Raw genomic sequence first — 17,632 nt, 5'->3', positions numbered from 1 at the left:
GTCACGTTTGGTGTGACGGAATTGATACTCATTGGACTTGGCCTTTGGGCTTCGTCTAGAGCCTAAGTTGACGACCGCATCATGGATGACGACCTCATAGTCGTCGACGATATCGAAGAACAACAAGCGGGCCCGTCTACCGTCAATGGCGCCAAGCCGACACCTCCAACTCTACCACAAAGGACGCGACCCCTTCGTGCCGCCGCAGAACATGCAATGGCTACAACCCTCCGTCTAAGGGGTACTCCCGAGCCTTCCGAGCGAACGACGCGCTCATCATTAGCGAAGAACCGGCCCCAACCAAAGCTGAAACTTAAACTCAGCGACAAGGCAGCTGCGCAGGCCCCCGGAATGTCATTCTTGGGCCCATATGACCGGGAGTTGGACTCAGATGATGAGGACCTTGCATTTGAAGAACAATTCATCATCCGCATGCCGCCTGGGGACGATTGTGAAAAGCTGCGCAAGATGGTTTCCTCCAGAGAAGTCGGGAATGATGTATGGTTTAAATTCAAGGGTGAGTGACCTCCTCTTACAGTGGTCAGAATCTAATTTTACCCAGACTCCCGTCGAGGAGTCTTCCATATTGGCAACACCTTGTATTCCTTCAAGCTTGTCGATCTTCCATGCATAATTGAAGCACAGAAGACCTTGGATAACAAGCAAATGTTCAAAGTAGCAGATATATGTCAGGTTACTTGTCTCGCTCGCTTTGTCGTATCTTTCACTAACATGCTTGCAGATGCTTGTCGTTGAAAATCGCATTCCCAATGAGGAGGCGTTTACCACAACTCGCAATGTGAATGTCGACGAATTCATCTGGCCGCACGGTATTACACCACCGTTGCACCATGTTCGCAAACGACGATTTCGAAAGAGGGTTAACAAGAGGGTACATCCCCTACATGTTTCTATTCACGTGCACCCACCATTCTGACGTTGCCAATGTAGACTATTGAAAGCGTCGAGGAGGCAGTCGAGCGGCTATTAGCCACGGATGAACTCGCTACAGAGGTCAAATATGGTATGATCACTATCCTTCGAGGTTGTGTTGGTCTAAATGACCTGTGGCTAGATGTCCTGGAAAATGTCAACCCGGATCTTTCTGATTCAGAATTCATTGAACGGGATGGACCCCTGGATGCACCTACACCCGGTGTTGTTGGCTCGGAAGCAGGGGATGCTCCTACACCAGGACCAGACTTTGGGGGAGACGAGGGCGAAGCCGAGGAAGCAGAAGATGATGAAGGCGATGGTGATATCGACGAAGACCTTGCCGCAGAACTAGATCTTGCCCTCGGTGATGAAGATGAGGAAGGTGAGGGTGATGACGAGGAGGAAGACGAGGAGGATGAAAGCGAGGAAGATGATGAGGATGAAGATGACGAAGAAGCACAGGAGAGGAAGCTGTTGAACGAGGAAATTCGGGACCTTGAAGCTGCTGTGTTGAAGAAGCAGAATGAAATTGCCAGCTCTGCAAATCCTCTGATTAAGGTATTTGTTTCCACACTGTTTCCACGTTCTAAATCTCATGTCGCTTCTAGAAACGGTTTGAGGATGCACTACGGAAATTGTCAGCTGACCTTGAGATGAAGGTTGCCCAGAGAGACGAGATGAAGGAAAGGCAACGACGGAAGAGGGAAGGTATTGCTCCAGAAGATCCAGATACAGATGTAGAGGGAGCTACTCAAGAAGAAGTAGATGTGGCTGAAACAATGGGAGATCTGTTTGGGTCCGACGACCATACTGCAATGGACATCGGCTGATACTGAGTAGCATACCCATCGTGTCATGTTTGCTTTACTATTTTCACTTTATCGCTTTTGCATTGTAATATGACACCATACTGTCATCGATCTATCATCATGACCCTTGTAGACATACAATTCCCGCTTGCATGACCAGCGGGGCATACACAATACAGATGAACGGTGCAAACCATACTCCCAGGACCTCCCAGTTCCAGATCGCGCTTTCTACCTCTCCAGGTACTAATACCAGCCAACCCCATGCTAGCACACAATAGCCAGCATATCGCAAACGAGAGGTCATCGCGCTTGAAAATGGGGATGCCGTTGCGAGAGGGACACCCATAATTATCGCAAGCACGGCGGCGAGAGAAAAGTTTAGTAGGGACAAGATAGATATCACTGTTGACGCTAAGCATAAATTCGATGATTTCAGGAGCACTGAAGTTGGGGCTGCTTCCGGGGCATTCGTCGAAAGTAGTAGAAGGAGCGCGAGGGGTGCCATGGACACAGTGGCAAAAATTACTGGCGCTAGAAACTATAAGATGGAGGGTGTTGGTGTGTAGCACCAAGAGGCATTCAAATGACTCACCGATCGGTTCTCATCAAAGTATTGACTGCACACTAAGTTGAATACGAGCACTCCTAAAACATGAGTAGCCATCATGATGATAAGCGCAGACAGTAAGGGCCGTCGTCTGTTTCTCCATGTGCTTTTCGCGGGAGTAGGCTCAGTCTCGTTGCCTTTCAACGAGGTCCCAGATACTTCGCAGACCCATCCCGCATTCACCCACTCGCCGAGCCCTTTGAATAACATAGCAACGCTGACGAGGATGGCGCTTGGGAGAAACTTCCCAATCTTCATAAAAGTCCCAGGGCTGGTTAAGATATAAAAGAAGAAGGAAGCATGTAAACGTTCCAGAAGGTTATTCATCGTCCTGAGTGTAGACTCGACGATTCTGGCACGTGTCGCTTTAGTTTGGAGTGATAGATAAAGAAGGGTTACTCACCTGCCTAGTGCATGGAACCCATGCGGTCCATCTGCTGGAACGGCAAATAGGGTGATAGCGTCGATACGGAATCTGGATCTAGTCAGTATCCTGCAAACCATCGAGAATAACAGAATTACTGATGCATTAGGCCATGCACCCCGCTGCACATACCGCGAGCCTGATAGCCGATGTGTCGGACTACATTCCGCGCGCGATACTCGTATTGCTGAAGTTGTGGACTCTGCCGAAGAAAAGTCGCAACCCATGACGGAAGGACACTCTGCTCTGGGAACCGATTTGGTTGATCGGTTGGCTCCAAGTGATCGTACACAATCATTGGGACGCCGCCTGTGTAATGTGAGATAAGCCGGAAAGAATTGACGAGGTCCTGATTTGGGAGACGTCCGTTCAAGCCCTCTGTAGAAATCCGTAAGTAACTGGAGAATGCGGAGATTGGTTTGCCCACCGTGGAAGACACCAAGGTGAGAGAAAGAATGGCTGCTATAGTCAATATTTAAAGCAGTCCAAATGACCCCCGAGGTGTGCTCGAGAAGGTCTGTATGAAGATCTAGCGAACAAAAGTAAGACTAAGTTGACTCCACAAATACTGAACGTTATACTGGACGGTATTGTGCCATGATATGCATTCAGCCATGCATGCATGCCATGAAGGTAGTCATCACTGATGATAAAGATGATATCTTTCGCCCATAAGGAATAATCTGCCGAGCACGTTGTATATCACGAGTTTGGAGGTTATCCAATGACTCTACCTTTCAAAAATGCAGCAAGGGACAATACAGTAGATGCCCCGCGTAAGTTCAGTGTGCCGTGTCCTGCGGCGCTTAACCATGATGCACTAATCACCATGGCTTCCGTTCCAGCAGCTCGAGGCGAGGACATTACAGCGTATGCATTGTTGCCCGAGATAGCCTAGCAATTTTTTGTAAGAGACAGACTACCGAACATGAAAACTCACCCCTTTGCTTGTACTGAAGGTATAATTCTGTGTAGAAGCAGCGAGGCCAAGCTTACTGAACTCCATCCTAAAGAATTCCGCTCTCCTGCCAATCACATAAGCCAGAGTATTACGAACATCAACAGAGAATGACTTACTGCTCACTTGTGAGATTTCGTTCTTGTATACCATCCAGTTGGTACAGATGCAAGTCCGCTGTATGAACGTCGCCCCAGTTCCAATATGTGTTGACCTGTGGCTGAATCAGCTCATGTGGTGAACAACTGATATGCGCACGTACTTGCGCTGGCTGAAGCGCATTCTCATCTATGTATGTTCCTTGGGAGAGTAACGGTATAGGGATAAGCAGCATCCACGCATATCCAACGATAAACAAGGCAGTTCTGCACAACTTCAGCGAGAGAACGCGTGAACAGTGAAGACTTCACTGACGTTAATATTGTTAAATTACGATGGATAAAGGTAGCCGCCTGTCTTCGCCGTCGAAGTCTGGCGACATTCGCATCTGGCCTGGGGCGCGTAAGGAAACCGCGTATTCTGTCCATGAGGGTTACGGCGGGTCACTGGTTACAACCTCCGCGGAAGGTCTTGACGCGTGAAGATGGAAAACAAGAACACGTTTATGATGAACAAGTCAGAACATAGTACTGTGTCAGTTACGTAACGTTGAGTTTGTAGCGCGGAACCTTCGGCGGAACCAGATATTTGAGTTTATGGAAGTCAAGTTGCTCCTCCCTGTCTCCGGCTTCAGCTCGTCCACGTTTCTTCCTTCTCCTCCATCATCTCCACAGCCCAATCCGACTTTCAGCCTTCAGTAACTGGCCATGCCCCCGAAGCGCAAACATCGCACATCCCCAGCTCCTAAGGGACTAGCTGCAGGGGAACAGCTTAAACGAGGCAAATTGCCTGGAAGTGATCCATGGGGTTGGGTTGGCACGGAGGTCACCCACACCTCTCAGATTACCTTGGAACATCGCCTTATGTCGTGTGGCCTCTCTAGGAGGAGTAACAACCCGCTCTGTGCCAACAAGTACGCCCATAAGCCAGAGAAGCAGAGTAGTCCTACTCCGAAGCGCGAACTCGCAAGTGGCGAGCTGGAGGACGATGTCATTGTTATCTCAGATGATGACCCACCGCCATGCAGTAAGAAGTTGTGCAAGAATAACCCCAATTGTTTGAATTACCTTGGACAAGAGACATGGAAAGACGAAGGTGAGTTTAGAACTGCCAACGCGACTCTCGGCATCGCAAGAATAACACACATGTCGTGAATCCAGACAAAGCCAGGGAATTGTTCCTGAAGGCATCTGACCTAGGGTTCAACCCAGTGTTCAATGCACGAGATCCTGAACTTCCAGTTGGCTTAAAGGTAGAAAAACTATCGTGGTCTCTGAGATCGTACAATGGGTTATACTCACATGCAATTCAGAACCTGGGCGCGACGTGCTATGCGAATGCCTTCATTCAAGTAGGTATCTCTCTATTATCACCTCGAACTGATTAGAAATAAGCGCCAAGGTATGGTTTCGAGACCTGGCTTTTCGCAATGGTGTCTATATGTGTCAGCCATCACAGGATAAAGAGGACGTCTTTGAGGTTGGTGAGCAGACGGTAAACGAGTGCAAATTAATCAAACTTGTACCTAGGATTCGCCCATATTTCAGTTGCAAGTGACATTCACAGCATTGCAGGAATGCACGCAAAATGTTTTCAATCCTGAAAAACTTGCTGAAAGCTTAAAGCTTTCGACCTCAGAACAACAAGACGCACAAGAGTCAGTCATTACTAATAATTTCTGAGCGGCGTCCTCACCAAGTAAACAGGTTCTCAAAGCTTTTTATGTCTCATCTCGACGTTGAATTCCAGAAACAGTCGTCGCCATCTTTAAGATCGCTTGTGTCCAATCAGGTAGGTCCTCGTACTGCCCGACGTGCCCGATGAACTCATGTCGCTGAAGTTTCAAGGCGAGCAAGTATATGGCACTATTTGTGGCAATTGCCAGAATAAATCTGAGCGGTCTACGGACTTCCTTGAACTTGAAATAAATATCGAGGTCATTGTGGTTTTCACATAATCATTCTCGGAGGCTAATACAGCTTTCGCTCAGAACAATGCTCGGCTAGAAGACCGTATCGCAGCTCTTCTACAGAACGAGAAACTCACTGGTGACAACAAGTTCGTAGAAGCACCGGATTGTCTATCCGGACTCGTCACTCACGCGCGTTTACCAGGTACCTGTGTTCGAGATGCGAGTCACTCCAGGATGCTACGAGGTATACCGAATTGCGGAACCTTCCACCTGTACTTCATTTCTCCCTCTTACGATTTGTTTATGACTTTGCCTCCATGGAGCGCAAGAAGTCTAAGCATAATCTTCTGTTCCCGACGACGCTCAACATGGACCAGTTTGTGGGTTCTACTGCCGCCCGAAAAGCAGCCAGTAGTGACAAGAGCGCCAAAAAGAACATTTATGAGCTCAGAGGCGTTCTACTGCACAAGGGACCGAGTGCATATCATGGTCACTATGAGGCTCAAGTTCTGGATACTGCGTGAGTGACCCGGCGAGCCATCACGTGACGTATTGAGGATGGCACAGATCGAATATGTGGTTTCAGTTTGACGACGAAAACGTCACGAAGATTGATTCGCTTGGAGAACGGAGATACACTGGTCGCGATATAGTTGATGTTCTGAACGGGAACCCCAAGAAGTATGGTCAATAGTATCGAAGGAAGTGAACTAATGATTGCGGCAGGGGAAGTACTGGAAATCCGCGTGGACGTCCCGCAAAGAAAAAGCGGCGGATCGACGATAGCGACGATGAAGTTGTTGAGTAAGTTCACAGAAGGATTTACTGGCAAGGTCGTGTTGAACCCTGATTGGTAGAATTTCGTCACCACCCACGGAGCCTAAAATTGCCGAGGCAAAACAACATGGTCTTGAGTAATAAAATACTCTTGCCACTGAAAAGTTGTCGCTGATTTATCTTTTCACCAACGCTCAGGGATATCTTTTCATCGAAGGACGTCTATATGCTCATTTACGTTCGCAAGGATGTCCCATCCGCAGACAACGCCAACTGGCCAACAGTAACCACTACCAGCCAAGCATCTGAGCATGGAGCCATGACGGTTGATGCTGGAAGTTTTTCCCCTCCCCCACGCGCTCAAGAGGTTGTAAATACTCTGAATGCAGCTCATGACATGGCTTGCGACGCATATGCAAAGAGGCAAGCTAGTTCGATACTCGATACGATTTCTTCTCATCAGGTGCTCTAGGGAGAAAGAAGCCAAGGAACGTTTTGATGAGTTGCTTAAGAAGATGAGAGATATCTACTCTTCTTGGAGCGTGAATTCTGTGGATGAGGTGCTTAATTTCCTTCATATTACACGTTCACGTGGTTTATGATCACTTCCAGGACTCTGTCATTATAAGTCGTCAAGCCCTAGAACAATGGTTGTCCAAACCTCTTGCCAAGCCGAAAACTAAACCTAAAGCCACGGAGGAACCAGAGACCACACCAGAGATATTGCCAACGTCAGACATCCTTTGCGAGCACGACGCCCTGGACCCTCAGAGAACTAACAATATGAAGCGTGTGTCTGCTGTAAGCACGTTAAGAAATCTCGTGCGTAGTGTTAAATCTAATTTTTTTTGTAGAGCGCGTATCAGAAGCTCGCCGAGTTTGGCGAGTCCGAAATTTCTCCAGTACGCCAGGTGCAGGATGTTTGTGAGACCTGTGTCAGGGAAACGTTCATAGGTAGGTCCGAGGGTCACTTTTCTGCGATTTTGTTTCATTGCCCAATAGAAAGACTGTATCAATGCGAACATCCTCGGCTGGTAGCGCAGTTCGATGCAGTTTGTGACGATACTCCTGATCAACCAGGCTACTGGATATCCAAGATTTGGCTCAAAGGTGCGCATTGTCGCATGCTAGCTATGCAGTACGTCGTTGACTCAATTCGCAGACTGGCGATTGCAGAAGCCAAAAATGCACACGCCGCTGCAAGGAGATTCACCACCGGACGCTCCAGAGTATCTTGGGCATGTGGTATGCGAACATGGTCGGCTGTCGCTGGTGTCCACAGCACGGAAGAGCATATCTGTCAAGGTAGTCATATTCTATTCATCTCGCGGGCGGATAATATCGCTAAACGGGGTTCCAAGGCTGGTGAAGTTATTAAAGGCTTGTTCCCTCAGTGGGTACCATGCTCAACTCAGGAGCAGCCCTGCGCTGTTTGTGAGGCAACCATAAATATGTCTAAGGAAGACAAGCGTGAGCTACGTAGGAAGGCTGAAGATGAGAAGGTGTGTTGACAGTGGGCTTGATGAGTTCGGCGACTCACATGGTCCAGGCGCGGCTACGCCACATGCATGACAACGCCCTAACAGGAAACACTCTGCTCCTCGAGGATGTCCCTTGTGCTATCCTGCCTGCACAGTTCGTGCGTTTATGGAGAAAGTGGATTAGTCGACCAACAGAAGGACCACGCCCTGAAGTGGTTGATAATTCACAATTCCTGTGTGAGCATGGGCAACTTGTTTTCGATCCTAATTGTCCAAATGATTGGGACACATCTATTGCGGTCGTACAAATGACAGAGTGGACACTGCTAGCAGATTTGTGTGTAGTACTTGGATGTTGCGATTTGTCTGATTGATTGTTCCGATTGTAGGTATCCTTGCAGGTCCCCCATCACATTGGAAAAGAGGCTTGTCGAAAATCCACCAAACGTATTTGACACCAAGTTCGAGCACGATATCCCCGTGTGTCATGGCTGTCGTTCGGAGAGGTGTGTACTCCTGACTATTTCAGTTTCAGTTATCTCAATACCCACACAGACGGTCTAACTATGAATTTGCCGAGATCACTGTCCGGCTGTTCAGTGGGAAAAACACGTCCAAGGATGTCACGACGCAAGAGAACAAAAGACATAAATCTGAGGAGAACGGTCAGCCTCATCAGATGACATATGGACCTCATAGGACCTTTGGTACGCGGCAGTCAAAGCGTATACGTGAATCCAAGGATGGCGTGGAGAAGAAACGGATTACTGTCTCCAAATCTACTACAGTGAAGGACATCAAAGTGATGGTCAGTGCCTGTCTTTTGTGGTGATCTTTCCTTGACTTTCGTCATAGCTACATGAAGCGCTCAAGATCCCAACAATATGTCAACGATTGTCCCGCTGTGGCCAGGAACTTGACGATAATTCGGTCACTGTTGCTACTCTTGGACTTCTCATCAATGATGTCCTCGACCTGCGCGAAGAGACAGAAGATGACGAAAATATAACGGCAGATGATGCCACACGTGCAAAGAAAAGGCGCAAGGAAGAGCGAGGTTTCGGAGGTACCCTATTGGCTTCGTCGCATCCGAACGTGGCTGCAGATGCTACTATGAGCTCTGAAGGGGAGCTGCAGTCTGACCACGAGTCTCCCCAGATTTGTCAGTCTTGCACTCTGGAGAACCCTCCCAACAGTCAGCAGTGCGAGGTCTGTCATGGCGATTTAAAGCTATGAGGAACGTGATTTCTTGGTATCGTATAGAAGTACAGATAATGCTTAATCAACCCTCTTTTACACTCTCGAGTCACGTTAATGATTGAATGCCGTGCCGGATTTCTATGGGAGATGATGAAGCAAGTGAGATAAGCAGATAACCCAACGGCACATAATGAGTCCCAAAGCCCTAAATGAGATATGCTAAGAATCGCGGAGATCATGATAGTCGGCCGAAGTCTGACAGGCTAGACATGGCAGATTGGTAATGAACACTGGATTGAGTGGTCATGGCTGCTGGATATGGGACTAGAGGTAGTGTTCCAGCAGAGTGGCAGTGCAGAGAGTTCATGGACATTGATCGTTGAGCGGAATCGAGCATCGCTGAAATTGGACTTACTGGAGCTCTGATCTGTTGTTGCAACAAGGAACTTGCCGTCATCAGGACGTCAACCTCGTTGGACAACGGTCCAGTGATCTCGACAGCCTGTGCAACGGCTGATTGCGTAGCAACCGACACTTCATTCACAGTCACTTGTGTAGCAGCATCAGGCGAGGGAGTGAAACCCGCGGAGATCTGACTCGCAACAGCGGCAGAGCGATCCGCAACTACTTGGCGTGCAGCCTGAAAGACAACCTGTTGTGCCGCTGCTGCTAACACAGTGGTCGCCTGTGGACCAATCTCCGACCGTTGTTGACCCGTCACTTCCTGGTCGAATGCTTGTGCGGTGATTGTCAACACATGCTGTTGCTTCGCGAGAGCCTTCAACTCTGGGCCTGGTTCGCCTTGTGTCGCGGAAGAGATTATTTGAGACTGAGCTTCCTGAGCGACACGTTGAGCAGCTGACGTCAACACCTGGATTACTTGCGCATCACGCGTGGCAACGGGTGACACCAGACCAGAGGAAGGTTGGGACCTTAATGTCCTGGAGAGAAAAATATGAGAGTGGACATCCTCAGATGCGAACGGGCACTGACCTGGGAGATGTTTGAGGAACTGTGGAATCACTTGCCACCCGACGTGGCTTGTGCATCTCCCCATTCATGGAACCGCGACGCGAGGCAGGGAACGAGGTGTCAAGGTTCGAGACAGGCACAATGTTGAGATGGAAGGTCTGCGTCAATAACTCTTCTTGCCCATCTTGAACATACTACGCCACTGGGATTAGATAAAAATGGAGGTCCAGACAGAGGAAACGTACACGGGCTATAACTGTGATGTCACAGCTCTCTGCGTCTGGGGGAGGCGTTCCTGACAGCACGTCGTCTTCCCAAAATAGCCAGGATGGGAGGGACGGCGAATTGTACGAAACTATCAAGTTCGATCGCGACGCCTGTGGATCCCATATACGAGGTGCCCAAGACCACCGAAGGCCAACGTAAGCAACACCAGGCGGCGAGCCAGCCACTTTCCGATGAAAAGGACGGAAAGTCCAACTGCCATCAGGGTTCTTCTTTGCGTCTATGTTCCAAATATGATTACCCTTGGACTTGGTCTTTTTGCCATCCTCGTTGAAGCGGGAGATATACGGTTGGTTCCACAGGTAATTGCGGATCTGCAAGAAATCAAGGTTCAGTCATTCAGTCATCAGATATGATCGTTCTCATGCATCATGGTCTGACCTTCTTCATAGGAATTTTCTCTTCTGGGTAACCTTGTTTGGCCAGCTGCACGGGCGTCAATATCTCATCGATCGCCTCGTGTCTCAAAAGATACACACCTCTTCCAAAAATGCATTTGTGAAAGCTTGTATCCGGAATTTAAATGGTCGAAAATCAGGTGACTCATCTAGACGTTGCATTTTCTTTGCCATTAATGTTTGATGTATTGGTTCCCCTTTCGCATCAGTGGCATCCACTGCAGGAAAGGAGGTCAATGATACGAGAATTGATTGGGAGGAAATACTCACAATTTGAACAGACATTGTTCAAGAACTCGAAGAAGGTACGGTCAACTTCCGCACGATATTCTTGCGGAACTTCGTTGCTGTGCCCTGACGTCGGAGACAGGTTCTCTGTAGATTGACGAGTAACGAGAGAACCTGGATGAACGTCATGCCCTGCAGCAGAGCGAGATGAACTTGAATGATGAGAAATCGTTCTTAATCCTGAGGACTCAGGGGGGCTGTGTGAATGTGAAGCAACATCGGACTCGTCTAATTCTCCTTCATGAGACGAAGTTGGACTATGCGGCCCATATGATTGCGCAGTAGGTGCTGAATGCAAAAAGTCAAGGACATTGGAGGGCGTTACCTCGGATATTCCATACGCGAATGGATTTACATTGCTAGTCGTGAAAGAGCCGGATCGTGAAACTCTACCAATCGGCGGGGTAATGCCTGTACCGGTATTCGTGAGAGAATGTGGCTGTGAAGATGATGAAGGGAATGTTCCGGTGGTTGAAAATGGGAGTGGTCCGAGCGACGAGCCAGTGGTGGGTATCGAATGAAAATTGATGCCGGCGTTGAGGGAACTTCCCGAAAGTGAATGCTGATGACTGCGATGAGGTAACGTTGCAGCACCATCCGACCACGAGGTCCGGACGGTGGGGTGAGGGGGGAAATGAGCAGAATGAGGCATGGTAGTCGATAGCGGCGACGTTGATATGAATTCCGTAGATGAAGGAGGCGCTGCTGAAGATACGGGTATCGGATAGCCCATGGCTGCGGCTGGCGGTTGATGTGAGATTAAACCGAACCCTAGGGGAGGTTGACCGGCGGAACTTGTCGGTCGGGAAGCTAAGTCTGCGGGCGCGTTTGCCGGAACATATGAAGCCACGGATCGTAGGTCAGTCATGGGGGGCACGACGGCAGAAGAGAAAGGCTGTTGGCTGCACATTGGCGGAGGGATAATATGAAGTGGCGTGTCCTCTTGTGGCTCACGCTTCGGCGCCTTGATAACACGGTCTCCAGCCATCGACGAAGCACAGCGTTTCCGAGACATGTCTGAAATATCACCATTACTTTGACCATCCATAGTACCTATGTCTGATACAGAGGAAAAGTGCATCCCCGGGACCAATTGTTCCTGTGTTAGAGGAACTGCGCCATGTATGGGCGGGGAAACGCTGGACTTGGGGCCCAACGCAGAAAAGCGTCGCGGTGAAGGGTTACGCGATACAGCTGGAGTATCCGCGATTTTAGTGGCAGCAATAAGCTCGGAGACCAGAGTGATAGTCTTCTTGATTTCGTCGATCCTGACGTTGGCTTCAAGACCCTGGCCACGTGAACATGCTGTACTTGCTGATTGCGCGGTATGCGCAATACTAAACATTTTAGCCAACACAATTATTCGTGGTCGTCAAGCGGAAGATAGAAGAACCCACGTTTTGAGCATGTCTCCGACGACTAGTAATTGGGAGTCGCCGGGTGTCTCTGGCGAGCTATCGCGGCCACTGAACTGAGAATCAGGCACGTCTTGGGGCGGGAAGCTAAAACCTGAGTCCTGTGTCGACTGTGATGGACCATTGTTTAAAGGGGGAAACGCCAGCTCAGAAGCTGAACTAGCCAAAGCCCCCGGAGACCCAGAAGAATCCAACGCCCCAGCATGCAGAGATGAAATCATAGTCTGTCCACTAGGCATGATGGACGACGTAGACATGGTATATGCAGACGACACTCCATGTACGGCAGATGAAGGACCGCTGGAACCTGAGCTCGCGCTTTGTGGGGAATGAACGGTGGCAAGATGGCTATCCATCCGCGATAGTACGCCGAATGAAATATTTTGAAAATCAGAAATAAAGCCAGGTGCGGGTGCACGAGATGACCTAGGTGTATCAAGAGCTTCCATTGAAAGCATTCCAGCAGAATTGGATGAATTATCTGAAATAGAGAGGTGGAGAGCGTTAGGGTCGACCGGTCGTTGGAAGATGGGAACAGCGTCACGCGATGAATGAGACATGGTATTTTGTATGTGAGGATCCTCAGGACGGGAAGGAACGAGTACTGAATAGCCTAGAGAAAGGGTATTCGAAGGCGATTGGAGAGGGCTTGTATCCATCTGAACATTGGGGTCCCGGGTATCATGAAGGGACATCATTGATCAAGGAAAGTTGTCTCGGAAGCAGTGGGCAGCCGCTGACAACAAAATTCCTGGGAGATCCTTTATGGAGAGGGTATAGAAAAAAAGACAAGATCTGGAAAGCTTTTCGTGATTTCTAAGAGAGAGAAAAAATATAGGGAACGAACGTCCAAAAGACAAAGATCTTTTACCAAACTGACCAGAGTTTAAGCTTATAAGACGACAAGAGTGCAAGAACGTTTTTAAGGAGACAAAATGAAAGCGCGGCGTTATCCAATGAAAGACAGAAACATGCAGATTACATGCACAGCACAAATAATGTCACAGGCACAAAAACATAATTATAATCAAAATAAATCGTTATACCTAATATTCGGTTTATCTACTTTTGGAATAGTCCGAAATCAATTTACAACTACTATTGAGCCAATTCCTTGGGTCTTCCGACTCTTACCGTCTAAGTAGGCTTAGTCGCGGGCGGACAAATCCACGTTCACGTTTCTATATAGCATTCAACTACCTGCTGCGGAAAGTCCTAAAGTCTCGACCCTTCGAAGCATACCGCAACCGTCTTCAAAGTTCGGCGCCTCACCGGATCCACGATGCAACTCATGTTTGGTTCCTATCCCCCTTCAGAAACAGTGCATTCCAAACCCTTTCCAAGCGTAATCAACACCCGTGCTGAATCAGTATCGTCTGCGGCCTGGCGATCGAGACCGATCACGATCTCTCCGACGATCACTGCATTCAAGGAAGATGCCATAAGTTAAACGTTATCAATAAGGCGGCCAACCAACTTACTCATATCGAGATGCATGTCTATCATACCCTCGGTCACGTTCACGATCATCACGTGATGACCGATGATCGCCCCCTCGGTCCCCACCTGGTTTGCCTGCACCCCCGGCTGTGCCAGAGGCAGGAACAGAAGACGCAGGTGCCGTTTTCCGCTTTTCACGGTCTTCTCGAAACTTGCCTAGCATGTTTCGCAGCTCGTGATAGCCAAGGTGCATCTATCAACATGTAGGAATCCATTCTTCACGTAAACTGATATTAAAAACAACATACCTTCCCTCCAAAATGATCCGCGAGGCGCCGGTCGGAGTCGAGTACGGAAAGATATGCACCGCAAACGTCACAGACCCGAAGTTTCTGATGTCCGGAAGCTCCGGACGTATCTGTGAGTTGTTGAAGCTCGCGCTATAAGAGATCCAACGCTTGAATGAGATCTGCTTCCCATGGCAGGGCGTAACATACCTCCTTTTCTGACTTCTCGCTCTTCAAAGCTTCAATGGCGGCCATCTCCCTCATTGATTCATCTACCTTCCCTTGTTCACCTGGGACATGTAAGATTGCGGGGAATTTCCAAAGCGAAAACCACATACCAAGGGTCTCGATCTTCTCAGTCCCACCCTGAATAGCCAGCTCAATTTCAGCAATTTCCCGCATCAAATTAGTCGTCTTCGCGTTCTCCTCTGGTGTCTTCTCCAGCCTTCGGTGCGCAGCCCGAATCCTTCTGTCGCACTCGTCCACAAAGGCAAATATGTTCGACTCATACTCCATTTGGAAACGAGCAAATATAGGGTCACTTGGGGTTGCCTCTTTCGCTGCCAGAAACTCTGTCTTCAATCGCTCCGTGTGTGATTTTGGGCATGCACCAAGATCCATTTTCTAAGTTGAGGAGTTTTAATTAAGTACCGAGAACAAACAGCGAATGAACGTACAGTGTTTGTGAAAAGTGCATGCGGACATGTGCCGCACAGAAAGTTTCGGCAAACTTTGTCGTCAGACCAGACGAGGTTGGCATTGGCTACTCCCATTGCCTCAGGGCCCATCATTTGCTAGACACGTAAATTAAAGACAATACCGCGGCAGTCAGATCATTGACATACCTCGAGGAGCTTCCTCTGCATTTCCGCCAGTCGTCCCATGATGTCAGTCGTTTAGTTTAGTGTTAAACTTGATGTAATGAAGCACCAATGTGGTCAAAGTTGAAGACACCGGTGAGCCTGTTTGGCTGTCTTTGTCAACAGCTTTCGAATTAAACAACAACAAATAATCATTAATGCCGCCAAGGCAATCAAAGAATATAGAACGATCTAATTTACATACGAGTGCAAGATTGTATGCGCATAGAGTAAATATTACACAAGTTTGCGATATAAACATTAGCTCGTGATCACGATGTCAGCTGTAGCAAGATGATGGGATGACTCAATTGATACTATGTATGCATGATGCGTCAAGAAGTGGCTTGATGCGGGAGGTATGTGCCAAGTAATGAGGAATGAAACAGAAGGGTTCATGAAATATGCTGATACCGAGTGGAACGCAGGACAGGGATGTGATCGCTGAATAACGATCTAGTTTCCACGTCCACGTCCGCGACCACGACCACGACCGCGACCCCGTCCGCGACCCCGCCCGCGATCGCCATTGAGAGCCTCCGAATGGACTGCGCCAGTTTGTGAGGGTGCCGGCGGGGCATTTTTGTGGGGCATTTTTGCAGGATGAGCGTTAGGAGGTTGGTTAACGCTTTGCTTCTTGCTACGCGTCCGCTGACGACTCTTGGCAGAGCCGTCCGGCGCCAACGGCGAACGGGGAGAAGGTGAATTACGTCTCGTATTCTTTGGACTTGGGTCCTTTGGTGTTGGTGGTGGAGTAAACCCTCCAAAGGTCATCAGAAGGTTCTGGATTTCTGAAAACTTAACACTATCACGGGAGAGTTTCTGGAGCAGTGGCTCGTTGACCTGTCCAGACGTGACTTGCGTCCAGGCATTTCCGATATCTTGGGTGGAAGCCAGACCCTTCTCGAGGATCATCCACACAACCTCAGGGTCGCACGATTGTAAAGCTAGAGAAAGAAGCGACATTGGTGGTGGGAGGCTATAGATCCCGCTGTGGTCGTCGTCGTGTTTCGGATCATATGATTGGAAGAAATGATTTATGATTCGGATACAACCCTGCTGAAGAGCCAAGTGGAAGGCTGACAGCCCTGCAGAGTCACGCTCTTCCGGATCCGCACCTAAGTAGAACGAAAAAATAAACCCGTGACAGCGGTAATTAAAGCAACGTGACTGACTGTGGGCGTCTAACCACTCCACGAGGTCGACATCACCTTGCTGTGTAGCGATATGCATCAGTGTTTCCTTCGGATCTTCAGGCGGCCTTTTGACGTAGTTTTCGCAACCAGACTTGATTTCGCCTCCGGCAGGATCGACATTCTCTTCCCAAACAGCGTGTCTGACTTTGGCTGCGTCCCCCTTACGTGCAGCCGAGAAAGCCTCTGATCTCATGGTCTGGACACGCCATTGCTGAGTCTCAGCAGTCCGGGCCGCTTTTTGACGAGCTGGCCTCAGATTCTGCCTTCTTCGAAGCTGCTTTGGCTTTTTGTCTATCTTCTGCAGCTTTGCGTTCTGGAGAGGGGTCATATGTAATTGCAACAACTTCAAGACGAGTGGCATACCCTTTTCTCGTTGTCGTGCTTCGAAGTCTTTCCGGTTAGCTTGTTGCTCACGACGCCGTTTCTCTGCCTCCTCTCGCTCTGCAACAGTCCGCGCGATACGAGCCTTGCGTTGTTCAGGGGTTTCAGGGGAAGGTGATCGACGACGATAATTACTATGGGGGTCGGCTACACCAGACATTTAGTTTCCATCGAACAACAAACTAGGGGAAAGAAACGACTTACGCGGTCGGAAATACACATGTCTCCCATCTAGAAACTGGCTGAAAAGGAACCTGTGAAGAACATGTCAGGATTTTACGTCTCTAGACAACTGTAATAACACACATGTAAAATGACATGCGGTCTGGGTCGTCCTCAGGATCATATGAATCGTCCCCGTAGTCATCGTAGTCGTCATTTTCGTCGTCGCTCGCTGAATTTCCCCAAGGGAACATCCGTCTGGAGCCAGTAGGCGGATTCAGGTGTCTTTGGAGGACAGTGTATGCATCACCAACTGCCTGAAACTGCGCAGTAGCATCGGCATTGTTGGGATTCTTGTCTGGATGAGTGCGCAGGGCATGCTGAATATTGTATTATTGCAATAGCCGCCAAGATATTTTTACCTCGACACTCACCTGCCTATATGCAGATTTGACATCCTCAAGAGTGGCACCCTACACATGGCCAATTAGATGCGCGTCTGCGAAAACAAAAAGCCTGATACCTCTTCAAGACCGAGAGTGGTGTATGCCTCAGCAACGGAAGAGTGCTTGACCATGGCGCCGCAGCTCGATGGAAGAGGATAACGAGGAAAACGGGTGTGGTGAAAGACGCGCTAACAAACGCGCTCCAAATTTGGAATCACTTTGGAATCGCTCCAATTTTTTTTTTGGCTTTACTACTCGTACATAACAAAGAAGCACCCCCGTTTGCCTACAGGAGG

At 48.9% G+C, this 17,632-nt stretch overlaps 6 protein-coding genes across 6 annotated transcripts; 2 read left to right on the top strand and 4 right to left on the bottom strand.

The window, feature by feature from the left end:
• Window positions 1-5: 5 nt before the first annotated feature.
• On the top strand, window positions 6-1,849 carry EDB91DRAFT_1093786 (TAFII55 protein conserved region-domain-containing protein). The gene is made up of 6 exons (XM_041316834.1): window positions 6-517; window positions 563-693; window positions 743-892; window positions 952-1,024; window positions 1,076-1,494; window positions 1,545-1,849. The coding sequence occupies exons 1-6, from the start codon at window positions 82-84 to the stop codon at window positions 1,764-1,766; spliced, it is 1,431 nt and encodes a 476-aa protein (XP_041184478.1). The 5' UTR covers window positions 6-81; the 3' UTR covers window positions 1,767-1,849.
• Window positions 1,850-4,394, bottom strand: EDB91DRAFT_1093784 (Gaa1-like protein). The gene is made up of 11 exons (XM_041316833.1): window positions 4,152-4,394; window positions 4,000-4,102; window positions 3,857-3,951; window positions 3,720-3,804; window positions 3,514-3,673; window positions 3,361-3,462; window positions 3,207-3,308; window positions 2,878-3,157; window positions 2,759-2,830; window positions 2,341-2,707; window positions 1,850-2,286 (listed from the first exon to the last, which is right to left on the bottom strand). Exons 1-11 carry the CDS (start codon window positions 4,262-4,264, stop codon window positions 1,864-1,866), a joined length of 1,902 nt encoding a protein of 633 aa, XP_041184477.1. The 5' UTR covers window positions 4,265-4,394; the 3' UTR covers window positions 1,850-1,863.
• Window positions 4,395-9,267, top strand: EDB91DRAFT_1093776 (uncharacterized protein). Its single transcript, XM_041316832.1, has 23 exons — window positions 4,395-4,931; window positions 4,997-5,088; window positions 5,149-5,187; window positions 5,238-5,315; window positions 5,366-5,493; window positions 5,543-5,627; window positions 5,677-5,772; window positions 5,827-5,894; window positions 5,951-6,268; window positions 6,316-6,429; window positions 6,475-6,552; window positions 6,606-6,662; window positions 6,724-6,948; window positions 6,998-7,085; window positions 7,138-7,326; window positions 7,380-7,479; window positions 7,528-7,635; window positions 7,688-7,830; window positions 7,887-8,027; window positions 8,075-8,343; window positions 8,396-8,512; window positions 8,562-8,814; window positions 8,862-9,267. The coding sequence occupies exons 1-23, from the start codon at window positions 4,544-4,546 to the stop codon at window positions 9,240-9,242; spliced, it is 3,555 nt and encodes a 1,184-aa protein (XP_041184476.1). The 5' UTR covers window positions 4,395-4,543; the 3' UTR covers window positions 9,243-9,267.
• Window positions 9,268-9,441: 174 nt separating this feature from the next.
• On the bottom strand, window positions 9,442-13,259 carry EDB91DRAFT_1041221 (uncharacterized protein; the record flags this gene model as incomplete). The annotated part of the gene is made up of 8 exons (XM_041312910.1): window positions 9,442-10,147; window positions 10,200-10,372; window positions 10,424-10,777; window positions 10,845-10,889; window positions 10,943-11,079; window positions 11,132-11,851; window positions 12,125-12,486; window positions 12,547-13,259. 8 exons carry the CDS (start codon window positions 13,257-13,259, stop codon window positions 9,442-9,444), a joined length of 3,210 nt encoding a protein of 1,069 aa, XP_041184475.1.
• Window positions 13,260-13,565: 306 nt separating this feature from the next.
• Window positions 13,566-15,241, bottom strand: EDB91DRAFT_1093757 (uncharacterized protein). The gene is made up of 7 exons (XM_041316831.1): window positions 15,137-15,241; window positions 14,969-15,085; window positions 14,630-14,915; window positions 14,502-14,581; window positions 14,313-14,444; window positions 14,046-14,257; window positions 13,566-13,985 (listed from the first exon to the last, which is right to left on the bottom strand). Exons 1-7 carry the CDS (start codon window positions 15,173-15,175, stop codon window positions 13,931-13,933), a joined length of 921 nt encoding a protein of 306 aa, XP_041184474.1. The 5' UTR covers window positions 15,176-15,241; the 3' UTR covers window positions 13,566-13,930.
• A 49-nt stretch (window positions 15,242-15,290) lies between these two features.
• Window positions 15,291-17,527, bottom strand: EDB91DRAFT_1093754 (DnaJ-domain-containing protein). Its single transcript, XM_041316830.1, has 7 exons — window positions 17,414-17,527; window positions 17,035-17,270; window positions 16,933-16,982; window positions 16,711-16,875; window positions 16,591-16,660; window positions 16,327-16,535; window positions 15,291-16,269 (listed from the first exon to the last, which is right to left on the bottom strand). Exons 1-7 carry the CDS (start codon window positions 17,465-17,467, stop codon window positions 15,608-15,610), a joined length of 1,446 nt encoding a protein of 481 aa, XP_041184473.1. The 5' UTR covers window positions 17,468-17,527; the 3' UTR covers window positions 15,291-15,607.
• Window positions 17,528-17,632: the final 105 nt, after the last annotated feature.

The sequence above is a fragment of the Suillus paluster genome (assembly GCF_016628075.1).
Source record: "Suillus paluster strain FC165 chromosome Unknown EDB91scaffold_1, whole genome shotgun sequence".
NCBI lineage: Eukaryota > Fungi > Basidiomycota > Agaricomycetes > Boletales > Suillaceae > Suillus > Suillus paluster.
This window is presented reverse-complemented; position numbering and strand designations above follow the sequence as displayed.